This window comes from Rhinoderma darwinii, chromosome 1 (genome assembly GCF_050947455.1).
Source record: "Rhinoderma darwinii isolate aRhiDar2 chromosome 1, aRhiDar2.hap1, whole genome shotgun sequence".
In the NCBI taxonomy this organism is placed as follows: Eukaryota; Metazoa; Chordata; class Amphibia; order Anura; family Rhinodermatidae; genus Rhinoderma; species Rhinoderma darwinii.
Window position 1 is genome coordinate 461,738,584 of NC_134687.1, and position 13,969 is coordinate 461,752,552.

The following is a 13,969-nucleotide window of genomic DNA, read 5'->3' on the forward strand; positions in this document are numbered from 1 at the left end:
TCATACAACACTGCCAATACAAGAGAAATGTGCCCAGTAAGAGGCATTGCTCTTGGCAGACTAGCCAGACTAACACTTAGGGTATGTGCACACGACAGGGTCCGATACGGCTGAAATTACGGAGCTGTTTTCAGAAAACAGCTCCGTAATTTCAGACGTAATTGGTCGTCCTCGCATTTTGCGAGGCGTCATTAACGGCCGTAATTTAGAGCTGTTCTTCATTGAATTCAATGAAAAACGGCTCAAATTACGCCCAAAGAAGTGTCCTGCACTTCTTTGACGAGGCAGTCCTTAAAGGAACAGTGTTACCACAAATTTTGTTTTCATATGTTAAAGATGTTCGTGCTTTATTAAAAAAGTTTGGATTAATTTGTGTGTTTGTGTGTTACTTTTTCTTATTATTACACTTTTTCTTCCCTATGGGGGCTGCCATTTTTTTTTCCATTTCTGTATGTGTCGATTAACGACACATACAGACATGGAATACAGCAGCTCCAGTCCCATAGGGACTGCGAACGGGGCCCGTTCCATCCACTTCTGTGTACGCCGTCTGTGTGGGAACAGCGCATGCGCCGCTCCCACACAGTCCAATTTGAAATGCACGCCGTCCGGCGCCATTTTCCTGTGGACCGGAAGTCGCGGCCGGACAGTAAGATTACTACTTCCGGTCCCGGCTTCCGGACTTGTGCACTTGGACCAGCGGCAGCAGACGGAGCGGACGGGCCGGAGGGACCCGCGGTGGCAGGAGCAGGTAAGAGATTTCTATGTATGTTCGTGTTTGTGTGTGTTTACTACTGTATGTAAACCTACTACACTGTGTGTTAGCTCAAAAAATGGCGACACACAGTGTAGGAGGTTAGACCGTTCAATCCCCTCGTTTATCCCGGCACTAGCCAGGATAAAGGAGGGGGGGGATGCTGAGAGCTCACTAGAGCGAGGGATTTTTACCCAATTTTGCAGCATAAAGCAATGTGGTTGCTTTACCACATGCAATGCTGCAATTTTGGGAATGGCTCCATCTAGTGACCAGCAATGGGAAATATTATAAATTAGAATCAAATTTATAATATTTCCTGACTCGTGAAAAAAAAAAAATAATTAGAACAATGTTTAATCACCTATACACTAATTGTTAAACTAAAAAAAAAAAAAAAACATGTTTTGCTGGCAACACATTCCCTTTAAATGCATCATCGTTTGACAGCTGTCACGGCAAACCCATTCAAATGAATGGGCAGATGTTTGCCGACGTATTGGAGCCGTATTTTCAGGTGTAAATCGAGGCATAATATGCCTCGTTTACGCCTGAAAATAGGTTGTGTGGATCCAGCCTTAAAGGGAAGGTGTCATGATTTTTTTTTTTATATATATATTATATTGCTTTTAATATAATGTAAACAAAAATGTTATTTATTTGTGTTGTCACTTTCTACTTCTTAACCCTTTCATGACCAAGGACGAAAATGCACGTCCTGGTCGGCTGCTAGTTCCCGCACCAGGACGTTCATTTTCGTCCGCATTTCAAACTGTCACTCTGTGTAAACACAGAGTGACAGACGAGTGCTGACAGCTGTCCTAGACAGCTGAGACATCAGTCTCGCCGGACAGCGGACCATTGCCGTCGCCGCATTTAAATGGTTTGAAGCACATCGGCAGCCCCCACGAAGTGATCGTGGGGGCTACCGATGCTTGTCACAGCAATCGGAGGTCAGATAATGACCTCCGGGTTGCCATGTACGGAAGCCTCGGAGGAACAGCCTCCGGCCGTTCCTCCTCTGCTTCCTGTCAGTGTGACAGTCACGTCACAATGACAGTTAGAGTACATTACACTACATGTGTAGTGTAATGTACTGTACTCTAGCAGCGATCAAAGCTGCAAGACTAAGTGTCCCCTAGTGGGACAAGTAAAAAAAGTAAAAAAAAAGTAATAAAAATGTTTTAAAAAAAGTGTAAAAATAAAAGTTATAAGTTCTATAAACACTAAATGCTTTTTTTCCCTATAATAAGACTTTTATTATAGAAAAAAAATGAACACGTTAAAAAAGTACACATATTTGGTATCACCGCGTTCGTAACGACCCCAACTATAAAACTATAATGTTATTTTTCCCGCACGATGAACACCCCAAAAAAAATCAATAAAAAACTACGACAGAATCACAATTTTTTTGGCCACCACCGCTCCCTAAATAAAGAATAAAAAGTGATCAAAAAGTCGCATGTACCCGAAAATACTACCAATAAAAACTTCTATCCATCCCGCAAAAAACAAGCCCTTACACAGCTTTTTTGACTAAAAAATTATGGCTCTCAGAATATGGTGACACAGAATTTTTTTATTTTTATAAATAAGTCATTTTATTGTGCAAACGCTAAAAAAAAGGACCAAACCTATATACATCTGGTATCGCCGTAATCGTACCAACCCGCAGAATAAAGTAAAAATGTCATTTATAGCGTACGGTGAGCGCCGCAAAAAGAAAACCTAAAAAACGGTGTCAGAATTCCTGTTTTTTGGTCAGGATTGCAAAAAAATTGAATAAAAAGTGATCAAAAAAAATAAATATCGCATGTACCCCAAAATGGTACCAATGAAAACGACAGATTGTCCCGCAACAAATAAGCCCTCACAGGGCTCCGGTGGTGAAAAATAAAAAAGTTCTGGCTTTCAGAATATAACGATGCAAAATGTGCAGTGTCCAAAAATAGATAAGATCGGGCACCATTTATCAGTGCGACACCGGCCACACATCTATGAAATATTATTTATTTACCCCATTATCATACCCTCTTATTATGCCCTGATGTACTCCGCACAGATTACACATGCCCCCCACATTATAAACTGAAATACCAGCGAAACCCAAAACAGAAAACTACCAAGCAAAATCTGCGCTCCAAAAGCAAAATGGCGCTCCCTCCCTTCTGAGGTCTGCAGCGTGCCCAAGCAGCAGTTTGCGCCCACACATATGGCGGCGCCATACCCGAGAGAACCCGCTTAACGTTTTATGAGGTATTTGTCTTCTGTGGCACACACAGGGCACAACATATTATGCACTAAAATGGCATATCAGTGGAAAATTGCAATTTTCACTTTGAACCATCCGCTGTGCATTAACCCCTTTGCGCACTATGACTTAATTGCCCGTCATGGTGCGGCGGTTGATGTATGGAGCTGTCTCACGTGCTGAGCCCGCTCCATAAGCTGCGGGTGTCGGCTGTGTATTACAGCAGGCCCCCTCGGTACTAAACGGACAGGTACAGCGATCGCTCTGTTACAGAAGCCTGTAAGAATAACAATATACTGCAATACATTAGTATTGCAGTATATTGTACCAGTGATCCAATGATCGCTGGATCAAGTCCCCTAAGGGGATTGATTAATAAAATGTGTAGAAGAATTATAGTTATTAGTAGTGAGAATTATTTTTTTTAAAGTTTAAAAAAACAAAACACCTTTTCGCATTTTTCTTCTAAAGTAATGTAAAAAAATGAACAAAATTGGTATCGCTACGTCCGTAAAAGTCAGAACTATTAGAATATACCATTATTTAATTTGCACAGTGCACTACCTTAAAAAAATTTAGTAATTGAAACCGCCAAAATCGCTGTTTTATTTTTTGTCACCTTCGCTCTAAAAAAAAAAATGTAATACAACTTTTGAATCACTTTTTATGTACCAAAAAAATGGTACCAATAAAACCTGCAGCTCCTCCCGCAAGAAATAAGCCCTCACACCGCTCTATTGATGGAAAAATAAAAAAAAGTTATGGCTCTTGGAAAGCGGGGAGTGAAAATCTAAAATATGAAAGCAAAAAATGGATCAGTCCTGAAAGGGTTAATTCATTTCTAATGAAAAAACGTATGACCACATGTGGGGTATTTCCGTACTCGGGAGAAATTGCTTTATAAAAAAATGGTTGTTTTTTTCCTCCTTAATCCCTTGTGAAAATGAGAAAATGCAACATTTTAGTGGAAAAAATTTTGATATTAATTTTCGCTCCCCAATTCTAATAAACTCTGCAAAAGACCCGTGGGGTGTAAATGCTCACTATACCCCTAGAAAAATTCCTTGAAGGTTTTTCCAAAATGGGGTCACTTTTGGTGGGTTTCCACTGTTTTGGTCCCTCCAGTGCATTGCAAATGCAACATGGCACCGAAAACCATTCCAGCAAAATCATAAATCCAAATGGCGCTCCTTCCCTTCGGAGCCCTGCTGTGGGTCCAAACCGCAGTTTATTACCACATATGGGGTATTGTCGTAATCGTGAGACATTGCTTTACAAATGTTGGGGTGCATTTTCTTCGTTATTCCTTGTAAATAATAACAATTTCTATGTTGTTTCAGAAAAAAAGTACATTTTAATTTTTACAGCCTAATTCCAATATATTTAGCGAAAAACCTGTGTGGTCAAAATGCTAACTATACCGCTAGATAAATACTTTAAGGGGTCTAGTTTTCGAAATGGGGTCGTTTATGGGGAGTTTCTATCGTTCTGGCAGCTCAAAGCCTCTCCAAATGTACAGTGGAGCCTAAAACATTTTCAAGCAAAATATGAGTCCTGAAAGCCTCCGGGTGCTCCCTTCCTTTTGGGCCCTGCCGTGTGTCCAGGCAGCGCATTAGGGCCACAATGTGGGTATTTTTGATAACAGGAGAAAGAGGGTGATAGATTTTGGGATGTGTTTCTTCATTTTCATGTTCGCTTTACAAAGAAATCGGTCTTCAAACTAATACTTTTATGAAAAAAAGTGAATATTTTTTTTTTTTCACCTGCTATGTATTAAATTTAGCAAAAAACTGTGGGGTCAAAATACTTACTATACCCCTAGGTAAATACCTTGAGGGGTCTAGTTTTCTAAATGGGGTCATTTGTGGGTGTTTCCATCACTGAGACCTATGAGCCTCTGAAAACCTGGCTTGGTGCAGGAATACAAAATGTACTTCAAAATTTATAAAATTATTATTCAATTTGTAAGTCCTCTAAATTGCTGAAAATTTATTTTATTTTTTCAAAAGTGCTGCCAAAAAGAGATAGAAATATATATTTAATTAAAAAAATTGTACAGTATGTGTGTACATATGTGACATATTGCAGTTAAAAATAGGGGAAAATTGTAATTTTTACAAAATCTTTCATTTTTCTATTTTTTAATTAATTTCCGCAAATTGTATCAGTCTACTTTTACCACTAAAATAAAGTACAACATGTGACGAAAAAACAATGTCAGAATTACTTGGATATTCAAAACTTTCACAGTTATTCTCTGATAAAGTCAGACATACCAGATATGACAAACCTGGCTTGGTCATTAAGGTACAAACATGCCCGGTCATTAAGGGGTTAATGTAGTCATGATTTTACTTCTTGTTGGGGGCTGCCACTTTTTTTTTCATCTCTGTATGTGTCGATTAACGACACATACTGAGATGGAATACGGCAGCTACAATGCATAGGGTACAATTAACTGCTCCCGTCCATTGCATCAGCCATCTGGCGCTGTCCTGCGCAGACGCAGGTCAGAGTCACACAGCAGAGAAGATGTTTGTAGGGAGATAGCAGGCGCCATTATGAAGACCAGCTGAACTGCAGGTAAGGTGTGTGTCTCTGTCTGTCCCTCTCTCTCACAGACCCCCACTCTTGACCTCCGACGTGACCCCCGTAGCTAGATGTAGTCAGTGTGGACGGTGTGCGGAGCGAAGCTTGTCAGATGTAGCAGAGCTAAGTATGTGTCTGTGTAGCAGAGCGGTGTGTGCGAGTGTGTGTCTGTGTAGCAGAGCGGAGTGTGCGAGTGTGTGTCTGTGTAGCAGAGCGGAGTGTGCGAGTGTGTGTCTGTGTAGCAGAGCGGAGTGTGCGAGTGTGTGTCTGTGTAGCAGAGCGGAGTGTGCGAGTGTGTGTCTGTGTAGCAGAGCGGAGTGTGCGAGTGTGTGTCTGTGTAGCAGAGCGGAGTGTGCGAGTGCGTGTCTGTGTAGCAGAGCGGAGTGTGCGAGTGCGTGTCTGTGTAGCAGAGCGGAGTGTGCGAGTGCGTGTCTGTGTAGCAGAGCGGAGTGTGCGAGTGCGTGTCTGTGTAGCAGAGCGGAGTGTGCGAGTGCGTGTCTGTGTAGCAGAGCGGAGTGTGCGAGTGCGTGTCTGTGTAGCAGAGCGGAGTGTGCGAGTGCGTGTCTGTGTAGCAGAGCGGAGTGTGCGAGTGCGTGTCTGTGTAGCAGAGCGGAGTGTGCGAGTGCGTGTCTGTGTAGCAGAGCGGAGTGTGCGAGTGCGTGTCTGTGTAGCAGAGCGGAGTGTGCGAGTGCGTGTCTGTGTAGCAGAGCGGAGTGTGCGAGTGCGTGTCTGTGTAGCAGAGCGGAGTGTGCGAGTGCGTGTCTGTGTAGCAGAGCGGAGTGTGCGAGTGCGTGTCTGTGTAGCAGAGCGGAGTGTGCGAGTGCGTGTCTGTGTAGCAGAGCGGAGTGTGCGAGTGCGTGTCTGTGTAGCAGAGCGGAGTGTGCGAGTGCGTGTCTGTGTAGCAGAGCGGAGTGTGCGAGTGCGTGTCTGTGTAGCAGAGCGGAGTGTGCGAGTGCGTGTCTGTGTAGCAGAGCGGAGTGTGCGAGTGCGTGTCTGTGTAGCAGAGCGGAGTGTGCGAGTGCGTGTCTGTGTAGCAGAGCGGAGTGTGCGAGTGCGTGTCTGTGTAGCAGAGCGGAGTGTGCGAGTGCGTGTCTGTGTAGCAGAGCGGAGTGTGCGAGTGCGTGTCTGTGTAGCAGAGCGGAGTGTGCCTGTGTAGCAGAGCGGAGTGTGTGCCTGTGTAGCAGAGCGGAGTGTGTGCCTGTGTAGCAGAGCGGAGTGTGTGCCTGTGTAGCAGAGCGGAGTGTGTGCCTGTGTAGCAGAGCGGAGTGTGTGAGGGAGTGTGTGCCTGTGTAGCAGAGCGGAGTGTGTCTGTGTAGCAGAGCGGAGTGTGTGAGTGTGTGTCTGTGTAGCAGAGCGGAGTGTGTGTGTGTAGCAGAGCGGAGTGTGTGAGTGTGTCTGTGTAGCAGAGCGGAGTGTGTGTGTGTGTCTGTGTAGCAGAGCGGAGTGTGTGTGTGTGTCTGTGTAGCAGAGCGGAGTGTGTGTGTCTGTGTAGCAGAGCGGAGTGTGTGTGTGTGTGTCTGTGTAGCAGAGCGGAGTGTGTGTGTGTGTCTGTGTAGCAGAGCGGAGTGTGTGTGTGTGTCTGTGTAGCAGAGCGGAGTGTGTGTGTGTCTGTGTAGCAGAGCGGAGTGTGTGTGTCTGTGTAGCAGAGCGGAGTGTGTGTGTGTCTGTGTAGCAGAGCGGAGTGTGTGTGTGTCTGTGTAGCAGAGCGGAGTGTGTGTGTGTCTGTGTAGCAGAGCGGAGTGTGTGTGTGTCTGTGTAGCAGAGCGGAGTGTGTGTGTGTCTGTGTAGCAGAGCGGAGTGTGTGTGTGTCTGTGTAGCAGAGCGGAGTGTGTGTGTGTCTGTGTAGCAGAGCGGAGTGTGTGTGTGTCTGTGTAGCAGAGCGGAGTGTGTGTGTGTCTGTGTAGCAGAGCGGAGTGTGTGTGTGTCTGTGTAGCAGAGCGGAGTGTGTGTGTGTCTGTGTAGCAGAGCGGAGTGTGTGTGTGTCTGTGTAGCAGAGCGGAGTGTGTGTGTGTCTGTGTAGCAGAGCGGAGTGTGTGTGTGTCTGTGTAGCAGAGCGGAGTGTGTGTGTGTCTGTGTAGCAGAGCGGAGTGTGTGTGTGTCTGTGTAGCAGAGCGGAGTGTGTGTGTGTCTGTGTAGCAGAGCGGAGTGTGTGTGTGTCTGTGTAGCAGAGCGGAGTGTGTGTGTGTCTGTGTAGCAGAGCGGAGTGTGTGTGTGTCTGTGTAGCAGAGCGGAGTGTGTGTCTGTGTAGCAGAGCGGAGTGTGTGTCTGTGTAGCAGAGCGTAGTGTGTCTGTGTAGCAGAGCGGAGTGTGTGTGTGTGTGTGTGTCTGTGTAGCAGAGCTGAGTGTGTGTGTGTGTGTGTCTGTGTAGCAGAGCTGAGTGCGTGTGTGTAGCAGAGCTGAGTGTGTGTGTGTCTCTGTGTAGCAGAGGTGTGTGTGTGCCTTCGTAGCAGAGCTGGGTGTGTGTGTGTGTGTGTGTGTGTGTAGCACATGTGGCGTATGCATGGGCGCCGCTGATCCTTTGTAGCCGCTTATCAGCTGTTTTGAAGAATCAGTGGCGCACACACACACACACACACACACACACACACACACACACACACACACACTGTTCTTACGCAATACGGTTTTTTAAAACGCTTGCGTAAAAAACTAACGGCTAGCTTTCCCATTGACTCAACATTTCTTTATTTACACAACGCGTTTTTTAAAACCGCGTGTGTAAAAAGAGCATTGTATGTACTAGCTGCGCACTTTACGCTTTTTATTTAGATAATTGGTAATCGAGGTTTTTTTTATGTGGTTTTTGAAACTTAAAATGTGGGGGAAAAAAAACAAAAAACACGTCGTGTGAACCTGTCAACTGAAAAGTCATTCTCTTCACTTCCATCATTCTAAAGGTATGTTCACACGCAATGTTTTCAGCCGTTTCAGGCCGTAAACGTCCCAAAAAAATTACTGAAAAATCGGAAGCAGAACGCCTACCAACATCTGCCCTCTGGTTTCAATGGGAAATACGGCGTTCTGTTACGACGGGGCGCTTTTTACACGGCCGTTTTCCAAAAACGGCACGTAAAAAGACGCTCGCCAAAAAGAAGTGCATGTCACTTCTTGGGACGTTTTTGAAGCAGTTTTCCATTGACTATAGAAAAATAGCTCCAAAAACGGCCGTAAAAAATGGCTGAAAATCAGGAGCTGTTTTCCCTTTGTTGAGTAAGCGTGTGAACATACCCTTAGCCTTTTGGTGTATCCTATAGCTACTGCATTTGTACAATCACACCCTAAATGGGAGCCAGACACGGCTTAGCAATTTGAAGACACCTTTTCCTGGCTTGTAGGAGGGGGAGTGAGATTCCCTCCCACATTTACGGCAGCTGTGAGTCAAGTTGCTTTGCCTTATTCACCTTGCTGTAATTCTGGGAAGTGCTCCCTCTGGTGGCCAACATAGGAAAACATGTCCAATTATTATTTAATTTTTAATACTTTCCACCATGTGGAAGAAAAAAAATACAGCAAAAAAACTTAAAAAATATAATAGAAATAAGAAACTTACTTTAAAAAAAAAGAAAAGGTTTAATTCGCAACACATTCCCTTTAACGTACCAGGCAAAAGGAAGTTCATAAAGCAGCTATCACTCTTACCTGCTGAATATTTGCCCAGAAATGCTGAATCTCTTGTGCAGCAAGACATGCTATGCGCCTCAGTCTGTCTTCACCTTCCTTCTTGGCCCTTGCATTATCCTGTTCTTTCTCAACTAGATGCCTTGCTGCTGTTCTTGCCATCTACAAAGAGTCATCCAATAAAATATATTTTAATTATTTTAAGCTCTAATAAATAAACCTGCAACATGACAATTAATACTAAAAATCACTTATTACAGAAATGGATTTTAGTGGCAAATGGCAATCCGTTCACACTGTATCAGCCCTACCTTTGGCATATACGCTGGGAAAATAAACCAGCGCACACCCTAAATGTACAGTCCCGAAATATGGAACTGTATGACAATGCCCACTGACTTGCATTGCAAAAAATGTATACTTCGCAGTATACGTTTTTTTTCAGATCTCCTGTATTGGATAGTTGACAAACTACTTTTCAATACAGTGAGAAAAGAAAAACAGGATTTTTTGAGTGCTCACTTCAAAATCCTATTCTTGTCCAGTTCATTGGGGCCACAGACCATGGGTATATGCGGTTGCCACTAGGAGGCTTGACACTATGAAATAAAAAAAATAAAAAAAGTGACTCCTACTAGAGGATATACCCTGTCCACAGACAGTGAGCTATTCAGTCTGTCCGCAAGAAGGAGAAATGGATACAAGGTAAGAGGTGTCAAACACGAGAGGGGAATCCCTCGAACTGACAACCACAAATGCACAAAAATCTTGAAAACAATTGGGTGGCAGTGGTTGATTTGAACAAGAAAAGAATTTTACGGCAAGTACTCAAAAAAATTCTGCTTTCTTGTTCGTTACATAGGGGGACACAGACCATGAGACGTTCTAGAGAAGTCCTCAGGGGCGGGAACAAAACACAGGACATGGTCAGCTATTTCACAGATGCCTACAATACCTTTAGACCCAGAGAAGAGTCTGCAGAGGTGGCGTTATGCACCTGGTAGAAATTGACAAAGGTGCGCAGAGAAAACCACATGGCTGCCTTGCACAATTGAAGGGCAGAGGTCCGGAAGCCCTAACCTCTCTGGTAGACGGCCGTAATCCAGAAAGGAGAAACCTTTCCCCGGATGTGATAAGCTTGGCGAACAATCATTTGAATCCGAGCAATGGAGGTCTTAGAGGCCACCAAACCATTCCTGGGACCCTCTGGATGAAGGGGGAATCCAACCGCCAGAAGGGAGCAGTGATAGAAAGGTAAATCAACAAAGCAGGAACAACATCCAGGTTGTGGAGGGAAACGCTTCCTCACTGGGAGAAAGGCAAAGACGGCAAGACAATATCCTCATTCATGTGGAGGGCCAAAACAACTTTAGGCGAAAAGGAGGGCACCGTGCAGCGACTTTCGGTAAAGAGTCAGAAATGGAGAACGAGCGAGCCGCAAACTATGAGACCCTCCGGATGGAGGTAACCGCAACCAGAAAAATCACCTTCCAGGACAGAATTGGAGATTTCTTTCAAGGGTTCAAATGGAGTCAACTGTAAGACATCCAAGACCAAATACAGATCCCACAAGGTAATCAGAGGACGATAAGGGGGGCCGCATGAGCCACCCCCTGCAAAAACTCTTAATGTCAGCTTTAGACGCCAACGGACAACCAAACAAGATGAAAAGGGCAGACACCTGCCCCTTCAGGGAGCGGAGAGCTAAACCGTGATCCAAACCCCTCTGTAAAAGGAGAGAATCCTGCCGCCCTGGATGGGGACTGTGCAACTGAAGACTAAAAGAAACGCTCTAGAGGGAGGCGGGCAAATTCAATTGTGTGTCCCAAAGATGCCACCTTATGAACCCAGGCATACGAAATGTGGGAGCGCCAGATGTCCTTGAAATACAGAGGCCTGTCCCCCACCCGAGGAAAATCGAGTGGGGGCACACCTTCAGGCAGAAGTGGCTCTACCGGTTCCAAATTTTGCTTGTCGGGGACGCCAGGAGGTCCGGGTGTTGAAGGAAGGTTTGGCCTTCTAATCCTGGTTAGTCTGCGGCCTGGAGGAAGTGGTGTTGGAGAAAGGAACGAAGCCGCGGACCCCGCCTTTTTGGCTGGGGTAGAGCGATTCGGTCTACTCTGAGGAAGATGGGTGCTTTTGCCACCCGTGGCATACAAGATAATCTCGTACAACCTAGGCCCAAAGAGACGAGACCCTGAAAAAGGTAGAGCAGTCAGGGGGCACTTGGAGGCTTAATCAGCAGACCAAGCCTTGAGTGGGCCTGCGAATAGCGACAGAGGAAGCAGAAGGCGCTGCCACCAGGCAGGCAGCTTCACACTTGGACGAATTGGAGATAAGGTGAGACAGATCAACTGGTTCCTCCTGAGGAGGGCCTGAAAGCAGGCCATGACAGAGTTTGTGAGCTTATGCAGTGACTGCTCTGCTAACCCAGACAGATGCAAAAATTGGGCGAAGGACAAAGCCCAAGGCCTCAAAAGCGCTTTTAGTAAAGGAGTCCACCTGCAATCCAGGGGATCCTTCAAAGAAGTGGAATCTGCATCAGCAAGGTAGTGGCCTTGGATAGGCAAGGACCCGGAGAATCTACCGCAGAAGTCCACACCCATGTGGAAGAATTGCCCTCTTGAAAGGGGTAGAAACATCCAGACAGCTAGAGTGGGTAGACTTCCTGACTGAGTGCATCCATTCCTTAAAGGGAATGTGTTGCCAGAAAAACATGATTTTTTTTAAAAAATTAAACATTTAGTGTGTGGGTGATTAAACATTGTTCAAATTTTTTTTATTTTTTTCGCGAGTCAGGAAATATTATAAATTTTTTCTAATTTATAATACTACCCATTTTTGGTCACTAGATGGAGCTAGTTCCCAAAATTGCAGCATTGCAACATTGGGTTAAAAGCCCTCGCTCTAGTGAGCTCTCAGCATCCCCCCCTCCTTTATCCTGGCTAGTGCCGGGATAAACGAGGGGTTTGAAAGGTTTAACCTCCTACACTGTGTGTCGCCATTTTTTGAGGTAACCCACAGTGTAGTAGGTTTACATACAGTAGTAAACACACACAAACACTAACATACATTGAAATCTCTTACCTGCTCCTGCCGCCGCGGCTCCCTCCGGCCCGTCCGCTCCGTTTGCTGCCGCTGTTCCATGTGCACAAGTCCGGAAGCCGCGACCGGAGGTAGTAATATTACTGTCCGGCCGCGACTTCCGGTCCACAGGAAAATGGCGCCGGACGGCGTCAATTTCAAATAGGACTGTGTGGGAGCGCGCATGCGCAGTTCCCACACAGACGCCGTACACGGCAGTCAATGGGACGGGAGCCGTTCGCAGTCCCTATGGGACTGTGGCTGCCGTATTCCATGTCTGTGTGTGTCGTTAATCGACACACACAGAAATGGAACAAAAAATGGCAGCCCCCATAGGGAAGAAAAAGTGTAAAAATAAGAAACAGTAAAACACAAACACACAAATGAATATAAACGTTTTTATTAAAGCACTAACATCTTTAACATATGAAAAAATTATTTGTGATGACACTGTTCCTTTAAAGACAATACCCTCTACTTCTGAGTGGGCTGGACAAACAGCCTGAGAACGTTGGGGCTGAAGGAAAGAAATGGAGTCAGCGGAAAGTGCAAAATCAGTGACCTGAAGCGTGTCACGGACAGCTCTAATTAGCACCTCCACTGAGAATCTGGAAGAGGGGTAGAAGAACCCTTACCAACTGAATGAGATTTGGAATTAGAGAATTCACCGTCAGATAAAATCCTCTATAGATGAGGCACCAGACCTGACATCAGGACCAAAAAGACCTTGCCCACATGGAGGAGGTGAAACAGAAGAGGATGGTGAAAATGAAGGCAAACGAGAAGCTCTGATATGCTTGTAGGGTCGGCCACAAGGGGAAAATATGGACGGGGAGTCCATAAGAGGACGGGCAAAACAAGTGTTCGGCGTGTGGGCAGACATGCCACCCAGAATGGACTGAGTAATGTTCGCCAGGTTATTAGCCGTCCAGAAAAAGGAAGTTAGCCCATGCCGTATTTACACCCATCATAACTGGGGTGAGCAACACTGGGGGTGGCAAAGGTCGCAGTCATTTGGCTAGGAGGCCGGCATGCAGCACATAAGGAAGTAGACCGACCACAAGGAAATTAAGTATTGCACTTTTAGCAGGAATAATAAATGGCAAAGGCAGTCTAGCGTGAAGGCTTCACTTTAGGGTCAGACATGGCAGTAGAGAGGGTTACTTAACTTGACACTGAAGTAGTGAGATGGAAGAAACAGGGGAAAAAAAAATATCACTCATACTGCGTAGCAAGAGGTACTCCTATCAGTGAGGAGATAGGGAAAAAAAAAAAAAGCTAAAGGGGATGCCGGTGGGAGAGGTGTTAGAGGAGCTGGCGCTCTTGTCCGGGTTGTCTTCATAGGCAGGTTGGACAGCAGTGCATTTGTATATGACACGGTGCGCCTGCCGAATGGGAACACAGGGAGAATAAAAAAATATATATATATATGTCTTGGTAGAGACTCTGCTGCTATCAGCAGAAGTGTCTGCCTCCTACGACACTAAGCGACGTCTGAATATATCAGGGTCTGTGGGCAGGGTATATCCTGTAGGGGTCACTTTTTTATTTCATAATGTCAAGCCTCCTAGTGGCAACAGCATATACCCACGGTCGGCATCCCCCAATGTAACGAACAAGAAAAAAAATTATATGCCTCCACATACATATATACATACGTACATGTGGTA

The 13,969-nt window shown here is 45.3% G+C and overlaps 1 protein-coding gene across 6 annotated transcripts in view; it reads right to left on the minus strand.

The window, feature by feature from the left end:
* Nucleotides 1-13,969, minus strand: part of LOC142657678 (E1A-binding protein p400-like) — a 164,213-nt gene that overhangs the window by 107,209 nt on the left and 43,035 nt on the right. For all 6 annotated transcript variants that reach the window (XM_075832966.1, XM_075832984.1, XM_075832993.1 and 3 more), the window contains one exon: nucleotides 9,237-9,377. In XM_075832966.1, coding sequence (XP_075689081.1) covers nucleotides 9,237-9,377 — 141 coding nt within the window. The remainder of the gene's footprint in view (nucleotides 1-9,236; nucleotides 9,378-13,969) is intronic.